This window comes from Canis aureus, chromosome 12 (genome assembly GCF_053574225.1).
Source record: "Canis aureus isolate CA01 chromosome 12, VMU_Caureus_v.1.0, whole genome shotgun sequence".
Lineage (NCBI taxonomy): Eukaryota > Metazoa > Chordata > Mammalia > Carnivora > Canidae > Canis > Canis aureus.
Window position 1 is genome coordinate 14384773 of NC_135622.1, and position 18769 is coordinate 14403541.

The following is an 18769-nucleotide window of genomic DNA, read 5'->3' on the forward strand; positions in this document are numbered from 1 at the left end:
GGGTCGGGGCACCTCCCCCAGGCACAGACGTCTGAGAATCAGCACAGCAGACCCCTCCCCCAGAAGATCAGCTGGAAGAAAGGAGAAGAGCAAGTTTAGTGTACAAGCAGTATTGGAAAGCTCCAGGACTGAGGGATAATAGAACTAGAGGGTCCTTTATTTATTTGTTTTTTTACAACTCCTTTTGATATCAGGCTGCAAATTTCCAATGTTTTTTCTCTTTTCCCACCTTAACTTCAATATTTTACCAACTCTTAGTTTTTAAGTTTTTTTCCTTTTTGACTTTCATATTTCTACAGTTACATGTCTTAGATATATTTTTCACTTCTGGATTCCCTTCAACGCATTCAATTTAATTTTGGTAGATATGTGAGATATGGGTTTTTGTTTTTTGTTTTCTCAGTCATATTTTGTTTTATAGTTGTGGAAGTTAGTACCTTCTAACACACAACCAAAATACACCCAGAACCAAGTGGAATACCATGTTGATTCATTCTGTGAGATAATATTCTCTCTTCCTTCCCATTCTGCCCCCTTCTTTTATCTTGTTTATGTTACTTTGGTCAATGTGGGACTTATATAAGTATTGTTGACTTATATAAATTTAGGATTGGGCATCTTCTAACATACAGAACAAAATATGCTCAGAACCAAGAGAGGTTCACTACCACTTCCTCACCACCAGCACCCCTCCCTTTATTTTTCTTTTCTTTCATTTTTTCTGCTTTGTTTTTGGTTTTTTGTTTTTATGTCTTTATTTTAATTTTTTTTTTTTTCATTTTAGTGGTCCTTTTATTTTGTTCTGTTCTTTTTATTTTCTGGTCTCTGACCTCTTCCAAATCATCTAGGGTGTATTCTACTTAGGTCATAGTTGATATTTTTGATTCAGCCTGTTCATACAGCCAGTCTGCACTGGACAAAATGACTAGAAGGAAGAATTCACCACAAAAGAAAGAACCAGAAGCAATACTCTCTGACACAGAGTTACAGAATGTGGATTTAAATATGATATCAGAAATTCAATTCAGAAGTACAATTATAAAGTTACTGGTGGCTCTGGAAAAAAGCATAAAGGACTCTAGAGACTTTGTTACTGCAGAATTGAAATCTAATCAGGCCGAATGAAAAATAATTTAACTGAGATGCAATCCAAACTGGATGCTCTAACTGCTAGGGTTAATGAGGTGGAAGAGAGAGTGAGTGACATAGAAGGCAAGTTGATGGAAAGGAAGGAAGCTGGGTAAAAAAGAGAAAAACAAGAGCCCAGGAGGAAAGGCTTAGGGAAATAAATGATAGCTTGAGAAGGAACAATATACATTTAATTGGGATTCCAGAAGAGGCTGAGAGAGAGAGAGGACCACAGAGTATATTTGAACAAATCATAGCTGAGGACTTCCCTAATCTGGGGAAGGAAACAGACATTCAGATCCAAGACATAAAGAGAATCTCTCCCCCAAAAAATCAATAAAAACACTCAACACCTCGACATTTAATAGTGAAACTTGCAAATTGCAAAGATAAAGAGAAAATTTTTAAAGCAGTGAGAGACAAGAGATTCTTAACTTATATGGGGAGAAATATCAGATTAACAGCAGACCTCTCCACAGAGACCTGGCAGGCCAGAAAGGGTTGGCATGATATATACAGGGTACTAAATGAGAAGAACATGCAGCTAAGAATATTTTATCCAGCAAGGCTGTCATTCAGAATAGAAAGAGAGATAAAGATCTTCCAGGATAGGCAGAAACCAAAAGAATATGTGACCACAAAAATTGGCTCTGTGAGAAATATTAAGGGGGACTCTGTAAAAGAAAGAGGGAGCCCAAAGAAACAATCCACAAAAACAAAGACTGTATAGGTAATACAATGACACTAAATTCATATCTTTCAATAGTTACTCTGAACATAAAAGGACTCAACAATCCCATCAAAGGACACAGGGTATCAGACTGGATAAAAAAGCAAGACCCATCTATATGCTGTCTATAAGAGATTCATTTTGATCTAAGGACACTTCCAGCCTACAAATGAAAGGGTGGAGAACAATTTATCATTCAAATGGTCCTCAAAAGAAAGCTGGGGTAGCAATCCTCATATCAGATGAATTAAGGCTTATATCAAAGACTGTAGTAAGAGATGAAGAGGGACACTATATCACACTTAAAGGGTCTAGCCAACAAGAAGACCTAACATCATGAATATTTATGCCCTTAATGTGGGAGCTGCCAAATATATCAATCCATTAATAACCAAAGTAAAGAGATATTTAGATAATAATACACTAATAGTAGGAGACTTCACATGGCACTTTCAGCAAATGACAGATCTTCTAAGCAGAACATCACCAAAGAAACAAGGACCTTGAAGGATACACTGGACCAAACAGATTACACAGATATATACAGAACTTTCTATCCTAATGCAACTGAATACACATTCTTCTCAAGTGCACATGGAACTTTCTCCAGAATAGACCACATACTGGGTCACAAATCAGGTCTCAACCAATACCAAAAGATTGGGATTGTCCCCTGCATATTTTCAGACCACAGTGCTTTGAAACTACAACTCAATCACAAGAAGAAATTTGGAAGAAATTCATACATATGGAGGTTAAAGAGCATCCTACTAAAAGATGAATGGGTCAACCAGGAAATTAGAGAAGAATTAAAAAGATTCATGGAAACAAATGAAAATGAAAATACAACCATTCAAAACCTTTGGGATACAGCAAAAGTGGTCCTAAAAGGAAAATACAATACAAGTCGCCAAAAAAATCAGAATAACCTCAAATACACAAGCTAACCCTGCACCTAAAGGAACTGGAGAAAGAACAGCAAATAAAGCCTAAACCAAAAAGAAGAGATATAATAAAGATTAGAGCAGACCTCAATGAAATAGAGACCAGAAGAACTGTAGAACAGATCAAAACCAGGGGCTGGTTCTAAGAAGAATTAAGAAGATAGATAAACCCTAGCCAGCCTTATTAAAAAGAAAGGGAAAGACTCAAATTAATAAACGGAGTAGAGATCACAACCAATACCAAGGAAACACAAACGATTTTAAAAACATACTATGAGGGACGCCTGGGTGACTCAGCGGTTCAGCATCTGCCTTTGGAATCCCAGGATCGAGTCCCACATCAGGCTCCTTGCGTGGATCCTGCTTCTACCTCTGCCTGTGTCTCTGCCTCTCTCTCTCTCTTTCTGTCTCTCGTGAATAAGTAAATTTTAAAAATCTTTAAAAAAGAAAGTACTATGAGGAAAACTATATGCCAACAAATTAGGTAATCTAGAAGAAATGGATGCATTTCTTCTGGAATTCCACAAATTACCAAAACTGGAACAAGAAGAAATAGAAAACCTGAACAAGCCAATAACCAGTGAGGAAATTGAAGCAGTCATCAAAAACCTCCCAACACAAAAGTCCAGGGCCAGATGGCTTCTCAGGGGAATTCTACCAAATGTTTAAAGAAGAAATAATACCTATTCTATTAAAGCTGTTTCAAAGAACAAAAAGGGAGGGAATACTTTCAAACTCATTTTATGAGGCCAGCATTACCTTGATTCATTCAGCATAACACCCTCCAGTTCCATCCATGTTGAAGCAAATGGTGGGTATTCATCCTTTCTCATGGCTGAGTAATGTTCCATTGTGTACATAAACCACACCTTCTTTATCAATTCATCTGTCAAAGGACATCGTGGCTCCTTCCACAGTTTGGCTATTGTGGACATTGCTGCTATGAACTTTGGGGTGCAAGTGTCCCAGCATTTCACTACATCTGTATCTTTGGGGTAAATACCCAGTAGTGCAATTGCTGGGGGGTAGGGTAGCTCTACTTTTAACTTCTTGAGGACTCTCCACACTGTTTTCCAGAGTGGCTGTACCAATTTGCATATCCACCAACAGTGCAAGAGGGTTCCCCTTTCTCCACATCTTCTCCAACATTTGTTGGGTTGCTGAAGAAGTGGGTGGGGGGATAGGGTAACTAGGTGACAGGCACTAAGAAGGGCACTTGATGGGATGAGCATGGGTGTTATACTATAGATTGACCAATTAAATTTTTAAAAAAGTAAAATAAATAAATAAATTCACTCATTCATTCATTTACTCTCCAAAAACTCTCTGTCTTTTGCTCTACAATAGTGTCATTTTTCCCGTTTGATCAAAATCTAGATCAAAACTAGTGGTGGGGCCTTGTGAAATGATTATAAAATTCCTGTCTACAATAGAAAGGGACAGAAATGCCTCACTAAAAAGTAAGGTGAAAAAAACTGGACACAGGACACAAAGAAGCAAGAACAGCTAATTTTAAAAATTTGGGGCACCTGGGTGGCTCAGTGGTTGAGCGTTTGCCTTTGGCTCAGGGCGTGATCCTGTGGGTCTAGCGATAGAGTTCCACATTGTGCTCCCTGCAAGGAGCCTGCTTTTCCCTCTGCCTATGTCTTTGCCTCTTTTTCTGTGTCTCTCATGAACAAATAAATAAAAATCCTAAGATTAAGAGAATACTTTAGACTTCGTGATTAAGACGAGGCCCAACTGAGGAAATAGCCATTTTCAAGTACAAAATACAAGGAATATTTAGTGGACAGACTTGTAGAAATTTTTAAGTTTAAACATCTAGAAATTAGCATTGATATTTGTTTTTTTAAGGAAATCATAAGCCCTTATTCTCAAAACCATGTTATGAATCACACTAGTATGCATCTTGGGAGAAACAAAGCTATTTTAGGTAGAATGCCCCAGACTATGCACACCAGAGGCCATAGGGCCCTCTCACCTTAAAAGTTGTGGTGCCATAGAGCTTGGTGGTGTGGACTGTCTCTGGAAGCACATTAGTGATGTTGGTGATGAATTCTTCCAAGTACTTACAGGATTTCTCCAAGTGTGTTGTATTGATAATAATCTGGACAAGCTAGAAAATAACAAGCACATGTAAGAGTCATTTGACTATTTACCCGAAAACAAATGGCTCAGTATCAATCTGCTGGTAGAGGAAAAAACAAAAGGCAAAATATGGTAGGGGCCTTTTGTAGTCTACAAAGGGTTTGTTAGAGCATGGGCTTAGGTTGTAATTCCTCTAAGAAGCCTTCCCTGACTCCCAAAGCATCTTGCATTCCCCCTAGGAGAAGAGCACTTGTCTCTCTATTTTAAACAGATGTCTTCTTCTGTTTAAGAGACTAAGAACGAAGACTGCTAGTGTTTAGCACAGAGCCTGGCAACAAATAATTGCCAAATGAATGAAATAAATACCCCCCCCCCCCCCCGCGAAAGAACAAGAAAATGGCAAGAAGTTTCAAAATTAGGCATAATAAACGGCAAATAGACTACAGGATATTAACAAACTATATTAGCTTACAGAAGAAATAATGTGGGCATTACAGTCAGAAAAACCAGCAAATCAACTATTTACAAATTATTAATCCAGAAAAAGTTTCTTAATTTCTCTGTTTCTTTATCTGTAAACTGTTAGTAATAATTTCTTAGTAATAATTTCTACTCACACAGTTATTTTGAGGATTAAATATCCTTTCGTTAATATTATTTTCCTTTTCTAACAAGAAAGATTCTTAAAAACCATAGTACTGGTATGATAAAAAGTCATCTATAAATAACTTTGAGGGGAGGATGAGAAAGAATGACTCTTATTGTCAGGATAGAATTAAAGTTTACAAAGTAGTTCACAATTCATTTTCTTACATTGTCTTCCCAGGAACCTGGAAAACTAAGTTAAGCTGGGCATAATTATTGCTTCTATTTTACTAAACAGAAACAAGAATGAAATGATTTTCTCTAGACCACAGAACCTAAATGGAATTTGGACTCAATCCAAGTCTTCTACCTTCAAATTATGGACTCACTGAAATGACTTCTGACAATGCCTTTTAGCTTAAGCATAAAATGGCAGCCCTGGAGTGCTGCACGCTTATGTACATAAGACTGAAATATCAGATTCTGGGTCTGCCATCAACTAGACCTCTCCATGAAAAAAATTAATTTAAATTTTTTTAAAAAAGGGGCACCTACTACTTATTTCAACTATGAAAACTATTCATATTTCCCAGAGTCTAAAAGAAATATGAAGAGAAAATGGAATAAAACCTTTTTTTGTTTGTTTGTTTGTTTCTCTTTCCTACATCTTTAACTTTTTATTTCCACAGGAATGTGTGTGGTGGGGGGGTTGTGGCAGACAGGGGGAGTTTGGGTATGTAAGGCTATAGGTGAACTTAGTTGTTCCTCTAGTCCAGTGAGAGAAGGAATGGGGGGTGAGTGGATAGATGACACAAAGAGAAGTTGAAACTGAAGATAAAGGTGGGGGGTAATACACATTTTACAATTAAAAAATGTTTAAAAGTTGGAATTACACTTTAGTAGCAGTCATTGTATTATACTGCTGAATATTAAACAAAAATGTTAATAGGATTGTAATCAGAAAGTACATTCTTCTCTCCCCAACAGCAAACCAGCACAGGGCTAACGTACAGTGTTCATTCTGAAAAAAATACATATTAAATCATAACAATGCTTTAGTAATAGATTGGACTAAGGAGAAAGGTACTTTCTACTCCCCAAGGATCAGCTGGAAACTGGGGGAAAATGTCTGCTTTTGGAACGTGAGGGCAAAGGGCAGAGACCCAGAGATGCAGTTCCAAAAAAAATGAAAAGTTAGGGCAACAAAGGGATCAGATCTCTGTACTATTCCCCACAACTCATCAGACAATTTCATATTCCTCAAAAAGCCCCTTCCCTTCATTTAAAGACTCTGAGTTTTGGACACAGACACTATCTCTTTCTATAAAACTACCCAAAACATCACACTTTTAACTGTAGAGTGCTCTAGGAAAAAACACCTACCAAAATAAGCAATTCATCACCCTCTTTCTTTCAACATGTTTCTCCCTCAGAGAAAGACTAAAGTCATTTTAAAAATTTAAATTGTCTAAATTAAATCACTCTTCTTCCTCAGGAAGGTGGCTACTGGCAAGGTTGTCTTGATATATAAATCAGAAAAGTAAGAGAGTTAATTTGGAGAACTGAAGAATTTCTATTTTAAAGTCAGCATTACCTATAGGGAACACATTCTATCTATCAAAAGAAATCCTAATAATAAGGAGGAATCATGTCATGTTATTGAAATAAAAAACAGTGGCAGTCAAAGAGAAAATTGTCCTGTTTTGCAGGATATTGACAGTTTAAAAAAAAAAAGGAGGCGGCTTCACTAGGTACAGTAGTAATTTCCCTTGACTTTTTAAAGATCTGTCAACACAAAAGATCACCATGAATTACATCAATTGGCTGTCAGTCACTTTTGAAATGTTTCATTGCTGAGCATAGAATAGATTATTAAAACCCTCTAGGATTACATTAGATACCATGTCATTTTCAAAGGGAATAATGTCTGTTAATGAGGTCTAAGTGATCTCTACTCCTGAATGACAGAAAACCAAAATCCTTACAAGGGCATTTACAAATGTGAAGCCAGATACTGTGGGGGTAATTCTGAACTTAAGGATACAATGAAGCAATTTCAGATATCAGCTTCCATCAGAGTTTTGAGCTCCTTTGATATTTTTAATCCCCACTTCCCACTCTCTTACAAAAATATATCACCACAGCAATCCGAACTGTCCTTAACATTGTTCCAAAGACATGGTATTAGCATCAGATTAGGTATAAAGTAGAGTTCTGTGAGGAGTCCAAAAAGAGAGAGAGAGAGAGAGAACACTAAAGCAAACAACCACCTCTCACAATTAAATGACAGGAGTTACTAAGGTTAAAAACCATTAAGAAGCAGAAAATTTTTCTGTCTCTCATTCCCAGTAGCAGAGAGAATCTAATGGAAAGCAGAGTAGACTGTGGAAGTCACCTGTTACCTTATCTTGTTTTCCAAAGCAGAGAATTCAGGATGCTAAAGTTCCAAAAGTACTAACCTAAAGCAAGAAAATGAGAAGTCACACTCCCTCTCCACACTGCCAATGCTTTTCCACTGTTGGATTCACAAGATAAAGAACTAAATAGCAGTGTTTGTTCTCATTCACAAAAATAAGCTCTCCCTAAGATTTCAAGGAATTTTTCTCCATTTCACCCCAGCAAAGATACAAAAAGCTAGGTCAACTCCTCATTTTTACCATTTCCAAAGTAAACACCTAAAAATACTGAAGTACTTGGAATTACTGGTCCAAATTCAAAGGTCTAGTACAAGGCTTATATTTGACAAGACTTCATTATAAAATGTTTTAACATAATATTAGCAACATTAATACTGTTAACAACAGGGGATGGTAAACACTGTTATATGGGAGACAAATAACACAGGATAGAGACATGTTGCCATCAATCTACATTATATTCAAAAGAAAGCATTGGTTATTTATTCAGGTCTCTTGGGGCACTATTATAATAAAATAGATACATAAATATTCAATATGGTATCACTAATAAGAACTCTTTTTTTAAAGATTTTATTTGTTTATTTGACACAGAGAGAGAGAGAGAGAACACAAGCAGGGGGAGCAGCAGAGGGAAGGGGAGAAGCAGGCTCCCCACTGAGCAGGGAGCCTGATGCGGGGCTCGATCCCAGGACCCTGAGACCACAACCCAAGCTGAAGGCAGAAATGCTTCATGGACTAAGCCACCCAGGTGCCCCTAATAGGAAGTCTTAATTTCTTTCACTTTACCCTAAGAGCCTGCCTCTCTACTTTTCTTTTTTCTTTCTCTCTCTTTCATCCATTAGGAACTCCTATGTGCCAAGGAATGAGAATACAGTTGTACACAATTATACACAAGACAAAAGTCCCTGGCCTTGTGGAGATTAGAGTAAACACATACACTTACGAACATATAGCATAATGTTAAGTAATAATAAGCACTGGGAATAGAAGTGAAATAAGGAGTTACACAGTGATGGTAGGTCTCAGATAGGGTGGTCAAGGAAGGCCTCCTTAAGGAAATGACATATGAGTGGAAACATAAAGTGAAGGTGTATTATTTCTATCATCTATAATAAATATATTTTTAAATCCAGTTTATATCTTAAGTCTTTTTATCAATTCATTCTTCATAATAATGTAAGATGTTTTTGATTCATCTTAAAATTTTGTTTCAAGCTTAACTAATCTATGATATTCTGAGATGAATAAACTGGTGGTTTGTTTCCTTTCTCTCTATGATACTGTTTTGCAAATTAATGCAGTGAAAGAGCAAAGGCTTAGAACAAAAGAAATTTCAAACCTTTACTCCAAATCTTATTTTTAAAGAAAATTTTGTATTTCAAAACTTATCTCAAATCTTATTTCCAAACTACTTACTGGTTGTATATGGCCTTACGCAGTTACTATCTTTCATCATCTTAAAATTGAGATAACAACATCAATGTCATACTAAAGAAATAATTGATATTATAAATTACTAAATATAAATACTAATATAAATAATAAAGTATTGAGTATAATACATACCAAATTCCTGAAAACTGTTATTGATATGGATTTATTATATCTCCAGCTAAATATGGCTTAAGAAAATATACAACCATTCTGACCAGTCTCACTTTAATTCCTATGCACTAGCCAAAGTGGGCACTTAATGCTACAAAATAACCACATCGAGTACCAACCAAATCTCTTTTCCATACCTCCAGATATACTTTCTCTCTGCTTCAACACCAACATTTGTTCTGGAACTCTACTTTCAGCTGAAGATCTTTCACTGAGAAAACAGTGTTTGAAGTCTGCCACCATAACATATGCCCAGCCACCACCATCTGCATCCACATAATCTGAGTCTCATCTGTTACCCAAAGATGAACTTTACACCACCTAAAGCCAATTCCTTTGCTTGTGCATTAGATTCTAAAGTCTCTCTCCTCCTCAAGGACATTACTCCAAAGATTTCCCTTTTTCTCTTCTATCACTTCTATCACTTTTTGCTTTCTATTGCATCACTCTCATCAGAAATAACATGCTGTTACTTCTATTAAAAAAATAAAAAATTTGTTCTTAATGTACTTCCCCTGTCAACTCCCTCATTTTCTTGCTTACCTTTGTAACAAAATTACCTCTGAAACAGTTGTCTTCTACTTGCTGTCTCCAATTAAATTGTTTAAGTAAACGATTTTAAAATGGTTTTATATTATTTTATTTTAAAATATCTGTTTTATATTACAAAATAGTTGCAAAGAAAGCCCAAATACGCCACATCTAGTTCCTCCTATTGTTAACATCATACATTACCATGGTATATTTGTCACAAGTAAGGAACCAGCATTGGTGTATTACTATTAATTGAGCAACACACTTTATTCAGATTTCACAAGTTTCTCCCTAATGTTCTTCACCGTTTTCAGGATCTCTTCTAAGATCCCACATTACATTTAGTTGTCAAGTCTCCTTAGCCTCCTCTGGTCTGTGACAGTTTCTCAGACTTTCCTTGTTTCTGATGACCTTAACAATTTTAAGGAGCACTGGTATTTTGTAGAATGTCCTTCAATTTGGGTTTGTTTAATTTATTTCTCATGGTTACAGTGAAATTTGGAAGATCAGAGATGCCTTATCATCATATCAAAGGTACGTGCAACCAAATATCACTTACCAATGATTATGTTAACCTTGATCACCTGACCAAGGTAGCATGTGGCAAGTTTCTTCATTATGAATTTTTTCCCTCCTTCCATACTCTACTTGTTAGATGCAAGTCATAAATACAACCTACATCCAAGGAGTGGGAGCTAAGCTCCACCTCCTTGAGAGGGTACTATCTACATAAAGTATTTGAAATTCTTCCGTACAGGATCCACTCTCTTTTAAACCTATTCCATCAGGAGTCTCCTATCTTCGTTCTATTAAAAATGATCTTATTGAGGTCACCAATGTACTCCAACTTGATAAGTCCCATAGTAATTCTTAAAAAAAAAAAAAAAGATTTTATGTATTCATGAAAGACACAGAGAGGCAGAGACATAGGCAGAGGGAGAAGCAGGCTCCTTGCAGGGAGCCCAACATGGGACTCGATCCCAGGACCCCAGGATCATGCCCAGAGCCAAAGGCAGATGCTCAACCGCTGAGCCATCCAGGTGTCCCAGTCTCACAGTAATTCTTAATCTTTATCTTACCTGATCTATCATCAGTATTTGTCAAGCTGACCACTCCCTCCTTCTTGATATACTTTCTTCACTTGGCTTCTGAGACACAATACTCTTGTTATTATTCCTATTTTGTTTTGTTTTGTTTTTTTCCTAGTTCTCTAGTGGCTCCTTCCCAGTCTCCTTTGTGAATTCCTCTTTTCTCCTGACTCCTTAATAATGGAATGCCCAAGGGCTCAGTCCTTCAACTTCTCTTCTCCAGCTTTACAAATTCCCTTAGTGATATTATCTAAACAGGTAGTTATAAGTATTATTTGTATTCCCCCAATTTTTATCTCCAGGCCAAACCTCTTTTTCAAACTCCAAACTCACATATACAACTGCTTACTCAAAATCACAAAATGTATATGAAAAAACACTACATATTAAATATGTCCAAAACTAAATTCCCAATCTCCTCCACCCTAAACCTAGCTCTATCTAAAGTTTTTGCCATCACAGTGCATGGTATATACAACCTTCTAGGAGCTCAAATCAAAACATCCTGGAGTTACCTTCAACTTCCTTCCTTCTCTCTCCCTTCACATATAGTCATTAAGAAAACATGCTGACTCTGCACTCCAAATCTAATCACCTGTTACCATCTCCACAGCTACCATCCATGCTGCCATCAAATCTCCCTGAATTAGTGTCACAGCTTCCCAACTGGTCTCCCTGTTTACACCCAACAGTTTATTCTCAAAACCACAGTCAATGTTATTCCTTTGAAATATGTCACATAGTATCATTCATCAAATTCCTGCAGTAGCTTCCCACTTCACTCAAAATAAAAGTTTAAAACTTGACAGTGGCCTACCACACACCCCTGGCACCTGTGATCTAATCTCCTGAGTCACTTCCCCTTTCTCACTCCACTCTAGCTGTATCCTAGCTTCCTTACTATTCCCTGAACTAACCAGTAACTTAATACCTCCAGATCTTTGCTCTAATTTCTGCCAAGAATGCTGTTTGCCCTTCAATATGTCACCATCATTTCAATATGGTACCAATGATATGTCAATAAAAAGATGCTTCTCTTTTTATTAAAAACAAACTTGGACCTCTACCCAGACTCCTGATTCCCTTAGCCCAGATTCTTTTTTCTCTTCAATGCATTTACCTCCTTCTATCATACTAAATGATTTACTATTTACTTTGCTTAGTATTTACTGTTTTCTGCCACTAGAATGTAAGCAAGGACCTCTTTTGTTGTTGTTCTTGTTGCTGTTCACTTATTTATCCATAGGGCTTAGATCAGTGCCTCTTACACAGCAGGTACTCAATTAATACTATAAAGTTAATAAGCAAGTTATTTATCATAACATGTCATCTTGCTGTAATCTTCTAACTTCTCTTAGTTAAAAAACCATCTTTGCACCAAACCTGACAATCATTGTTTACTTGGCCAGACCTCTTTAACAACACGAGGTAATATGCATTGAGTATTTACTACTTATTAGACACTGTTATAAGTACTTCGTACGTTCATTCATTCCCCACAACAACCGTAGGAAATACATGCTCTTATTGTCCCCATTTTACACATAAAGCCAAATAATTTCCCCAAGAACACATTTATTAAGGGAAGAGAACCTAGGCAGAATTGGAATCCAGGCACTCTGCTTTAGAACACACACTCTTAACCACAGCTCAGCTGCCCTTCTTCCCAGTCTAAGGAAAACAGCTAACCCTGCTGATTGAGTAGGGATAGGCACATAAGGTCTGAGAGTACAAAACATTCAAGTTACCATAAGCGAGAACTGAAAGGCAATGTTGAGTTGGCTCAATGTGGGGAAGCAAAGATGCAATGAGAAAAAGCAAGAAAGCCAGGTTACAGAGAGAAAAAGCTAAAGGATAGAGCATATGGACAGAAAAAAAGAAGAAATAAGATATCATATAAATTCAAATAAGACAGGCAAACAGACAAACATGAGCTTATATGAATGTTTAAGTCCTGAAAGAATTGTCTGACAGCCTGAAGTAGCATTCAGTGAGTTTTGTATGCTTATAATACTTCTATTGTTTGAGTGGCTCTGTGCTCGCTGTCACAAAATCATCTCTAACCAGAACAATTTCCATATTACTATGGACTTCTTGTAAAAATGCCTTTGTTCTGATGAAATAATTAAATCAATATGGAAGGCAGTACATTATAGTAAAAGTGAATTAAGTTTGGGAGAAAACAACCCAGACATAGGTCTCATTTCTATCATTTTGTTAACTACATAACTGTGGACAATCCCCCTACACTTCAATTACGCCTTCCAAAAATTGGTAATAATAACACATGCCCAGCCAGTTTCCAATGTGACTAATACTAAATGAAATGGTATCTGTGATGGGCTTTGACGAATACAAACTGTTTCATAAACATTATCTACTGTGATGATGATTTCAGATGGGAACTCACTTCAGTTCCCTGTATATGAGGATATAATGTCTTCTCTGCCCAAGGTGAGCAACATAGTTATTCAAAGATTTACTGGCTGTTGATAAAAATCACTGAGTCTGTATTTGTCTATCCACGCATACACCACCATAATAGCCAAAATAAATAAATGTATGCAGATGTTCCTTCAGCCATATGCAAAGATATTGATAATGAAAGTGCATTATTGCCTAGAAAGATTCAGTGACTTAGGAAAAATACTTAGTATTCACTGAAATAGTGCCAAGAACTATGATCTAGTCATTGATAAGCTTCTACTGCTTCTCCCAATCCTGACCTGATCTGCATATGCCCTAAAGGACAACGGAGTTAGGAAAACTGAAGAACTGAGAAGTTTGGTCTTTCTCTTCAGATGTCACAGTAAATCAACAGCACAGCCACAACCAAACTCAAGACAGTTCTGAGGCCAAAGCTGTTTCTATCGCACCATGTGCCTGCTATACTACTTGTTTAAAATGTTTTATGAGACTGTCAAATCAAATGGCCTAAGAAAACTTATCAAGTTCTAATACAGGGAGAGTTCGCAAAATAAATAACCAACTTCCTGTCCTACTTGGGATTCATAAAAGCAGAACAGTACAATACACCAAAAGCAGGAGGACTTCCTACTTCTCATTCCATTTCATTCCATTTTCCTTTTTCTTTAGTTTTCCTGATGATGAAAAGAAGTTAACCTATTCTCGGACACACAAAGATAATACTAATGTTTCTCTACCAAGCAACAGAGAGGAAGCTCTGCAAAATGAGGGAACTGTCCTAAATAATGTCAAATGTAACTTTCAGCCATAAAAAAAAGTTTGTTATAAATGGAACTCAAACACTGCCAAAGTTCCACGTTATAATATTTTAAAATCTTAACACAGGGAAAGAAACAAACAGTCTAGAATCTGAAGTAGATGTTCACCTGGCTTCCAGCTGTCTTTACCTATGAGTCAGCATCATTAACCATTTGCCTACTTTCACCATTAACTTTGACAGTGTATATCTGAAAATGTCAATTTTTCCTAGAGCAACTGACTTTCAAACTACACCACCTCTGCAAGTAAAACAGATGGCCAACAGCCTTTCCCTTTCTCTGTGAAAAAAATTCCTCCAAGCTCTCACTTTTGGCACTATAATTTCCATAAAATGGCAGGTTGACGCTCCCATGCAATCCTGGGTTTCCAAGAGAAAGGAAACTTCACATCTTTCTAAATTTTAGGACTTTACGCCAACGTGCCAAATCTTCAGTTTGCCAAATTACTGTTCTCAACATGTGTGTAATATCCCTCCTCGCTTTGTGAGATTCTGTAAGCTTCCACAGAAATGTGACGATTGCCTTTCTCTCACATTTCCTCAATCCCAAATTCCCAGACTTACATTCTGATAAAGGGTAATTTACCATTCATATACAGGAGGTATCTCAGAAACAAAAGCTGAGTCTAACACTAACCATGGACTGTAAGTGCCAATATCTTTGGCATCAATGATTTATGCAGACAAGATGTGATTTCATATTGTATGTTGTATTTGAACTGTCATTCATTTGGATGGAACGTAATGTTGTCTATATTCCACAATCAACAATTTTGTTTTTATATAACTGATGGCAAATAATATAAATTTATCACAGCATCTTCAGAAAGGAAAACAAGTTAAGCTGGTGAAAATAGAGAGAGAAAGAAAGAGAGAGAGAAAGTGACTTCTCAAAAATGTAATAGATTTCTCCAAGGTGACCAAAGAGCAAAACAAATTACTTGTTTTGCACTTTCACCATTAGGAATCCATTAGGAAGAATGTGATGGACCTTATAGAAAGTTATAATTAACTCACAAACAAGACCCAGAGCTTAGGACATCTGTTCACATATTGCCTTGGCTGCCTCCATTAAGAGCAGCTTTACCTCAGTAAGTCCAATATTCTTCCTTTTAATGACATTCTGCAGGGAGTTGCTCAGAGTCCTGGTTAGCAACAGGTTTGTAGATTTGCGAATCATGTCATCGACTTCAGTTGAGCTGAAAAAGAATTCTCAAGAGTCAGTCATACTAGGTAGCAGGATTACATTGCAAACAAGGTGCCAGTGGTACTTCTGATAATGATTAATAATAATAATAATAATAATGGCTGCAAAGAACATTTATTTTGTGCCAGAAATTATTCTAAGTACTTTAATATATTAAAATTGATTTAAATTTAACACTAATGATACTAATTACTTTCATTATTAATTCTAATTTGCAGATGAGGAAATGAAGACACAGAGAATTTAAGTAACTCGTTCAAGGTCACACAGTACGTACACACCACAAAAAAAGGATTTTAACACAGGCCATCTAGCTCTAAAGACCACATTTAAACACTATGCTGTACTGTCTCTCAGGGTAGATAAAGAGTTTCCCAGAATGATTCCTTATCCTGAAACCATTATTTCTCTTATGCTTCCAAGTTCCTTCACAGATTATTGTTTATAACTTTCCAACATGGTCTTTCTATTGGTTTCCTGCACAATTAGCTGATAAAGGCCCCTAAGAAAAGATATCTCTGCTCCTATCCTGTCATCATTCGTATAATGTCTACTTAGCTCTGATTCAAAAATAAGTATTTTAGACCAGCAGTTTAATTCTGCATAAATGTCTTATAATCCTTACTACCCCCAAAATTATCAATAAAGACTTTTTTCTTTTTTTTTAATTTATTCACTCATTTTTATTCCAATGGACATTACTAAGTCCTTATTATATGTTGTTGTTGTTTTCTTAAGTAAACTCTATCTCTAACATGGGGCTCGAACTCACAACTCTGAGATCAAGAGTCACATGCTCTCCCAACCATGCCAGCCAGGTGCCCCAATAATGACATTTTCTACACACTAAAGGAAACTAAATATAAAGAAAATGATTCAATAGACATCTTTGTATGCAAAGTTAAAAAAAAAAAAAGACAACTGTTCCGTAACCAATAACCTAAATTCTAAGCCTATACATCCTTCATGAGCCCCTGAAAGCATCATCCAAGATGGCTTTCTAAAAAAAGATATCCTTTTAGGACAAATAGCTCTTCAGTGATAAAATTACTTTGTAGAAATACTAGCTTATAAACAGTAAGAAATAACTGTAAATAGAGATTTGTGAGTTCTTGTAAATTTATTACTTGTGGACAATGGTCACAAAATTTTTTTCTCGGGATCCCTGGGTGGCGCAGCGGTTTGGCGCCTGCCTTTGGCCCAGGGCGCGATCCTGGAGATCCGGGATCGAATCCCACATCAGGCTCCCAGTGCATGGAGCCTGCTTCTCCCTCTGCCTGTGTCTCTGCCTCTCTCTCTCTCACTGTGTGCCTATCATGAATAAATAAAAAAAAAAAAATTAAAAAAAAAAATAAAAAAAAATTTTTTTTCTCATCAATTTCTCTTTCTAGAGAAGAAAATCAGAGGTTTCATATAGTCAGATTAAAAATCTTATAATTCTAAATACATAGACAAGCTACATTATCATGCTATGTAGAAAATAGAAAAATACTAAAAACAAGCAAGACTACAGAATGCAAGAACATAATCAAGAAAAAATGATACATCAAAATATTTTCACAGGTCCATGTAAGGATACATTTAATTGACCAATACCCTCTAGACCACTACTAACCTTACCAAAATTATTACTGAACTGAAATACTTCATTCCACAAATATATGAGGTGTTAGGCATTGAGTTGGTGGAATAATGAGATCAAAATGGTGAATGAACAAAATGGTCATGGTTCCTGCCTTCACATATTAAATTCATAATTACATCAGGTCAATTGTAATATGTGCTACAAATAAGTATAGGTTGCTATAAACTATACTTAACACAGGTGTCTAAAGTAATCTGGTGTCCTTGATATTAATCAGTCTCACGACATCCCTGTGCTGATTATGTATCTCTATTATGGTTTAAGAAGATCTAGCAGAAGTTCCACATTTGGATATGATGTAGAAGATCAAGAAAGACCACATTACTTTCATAACAACCAAAAAGTTAGGTCTAATATTAAAAGTATTTTCCCTCGATGTCAACAAGGTATGATTAACACATATACACAAACGCCTAACTGAACAAAATTGCACACCACACCAGGATATGCCTTTGAAAGGGTAGCAGTCACTTTCATACCTGAGGCCATTTGCCTAATTTGGGTACAGATGGATAAAGTATAAAAGACTGAAATAGTCAGAGGCTGAAAGGCTTCACTGAGATAAAGAGAAATCAGCCAAACCTTTAACTGCATGGGCTGCTATTACAGTTCGGAATCCAGGAAAGCCTCGAAACAAAAATAAACTAACTGACGCAACATTTCTCCCCTACAAGAGTTCTGCTCCATAAGAAATGGTGAAGGCAGTGCAAGAAATCAGAAAGAGATCTTGCAAATTCTGCAAAGGGTTTTGGATTCAGGGCTACTGAAATGCAATCCAAAAGAAAGAAAAAACTAACTAATGTTGAAACCTAGCCCAGCTCAAATCCCGTTAAGATCAGAGATAAGTTCCTGGATGAAAGCTTTGGAATTTCAGAGTTGGTCTTAAGGACAAAGAGACTTCTGGAAATAGCATTTGAAATCAGAAGTAATTTGAAGCTAATTAAAATTGAGACATTCAGTTCACTCAAGTAATGATGAAACCTGAATGATCCATCAAATGCAGCTAGGAGTTGCAGGGGAAAAAAAAAAAAAAAAGAATGAGAAAGAAGACATATTTAAAGAAATTTTGGCAAAATCACCTCCAAACATGATAAAATATTTCAACCCACAGATCCATGAGGTTTAGTATGTTCCACATAAAATTAATTATAAATAAAACAATACTTACGAATATCACAAACTGTAAAGTCCAAAGACAAAAAGAAAATCTTAAAAACAATCATTGCAAAAAGACAATACATTCAAAGGAAAAACAACAGGAATGATGGCTTATTTCTCTTCATAATACAATGGAAACAGATAGTGAAAAGCAATCTTTAAAGTGTGGAGAAAGGGAGGACTAGCAACCTAGAATTCTGTGCCTCAGAAAATATATTTTTGAAAACAGAGATGAAAAAGATTATTTTGCAACTATTTTAGAGGGGTGCCGGGGTGGCTCAGTTGGTTAAGCGTCTGACTCTTGATTCTGCCTCAGATTGTGACCTTGGGTCTTGAGATGGAGCCCTGTGTCAGGCTCCACACTGGGTGTGGAATTTGCTTAAGATTCTCTCT

General features: G+C 36.4%; 1 protein-coding gene across 11 annotated transcripts in view; it reads right to left on the reverse strand.

Moving 5' to 3' along the window:
• The window catches only part of EXOC6B (exocyst complex component 6B), a 612331-nt gene that overhangs the window by 261195 nt on the left and 332367 nt on the right, over nt 1-18769 (reverse strand). For all 11 annotated transcript variants that reach the window (XR_013349063.1, XR_013349062.1, XR_013349064.1 and 8 more), the window contains 2 exons: nt 15454-15565; nt 4784-4918 (listed from right to left, as the gene is read on the reverse strand). Coding sequence is in view for 8 of the 11 variants with exons in the window: in XM_077842877.1 (XP_077699003.1) it covers nt 4784-4918; nt 15454-15565 (247 nt within the window). In the remaining 3 variants the exon portion in view is untranslated. The remainder of the gene's footprint in view (nt 1-4783; nt 4919-15453; nt 15566-18769) is intronic.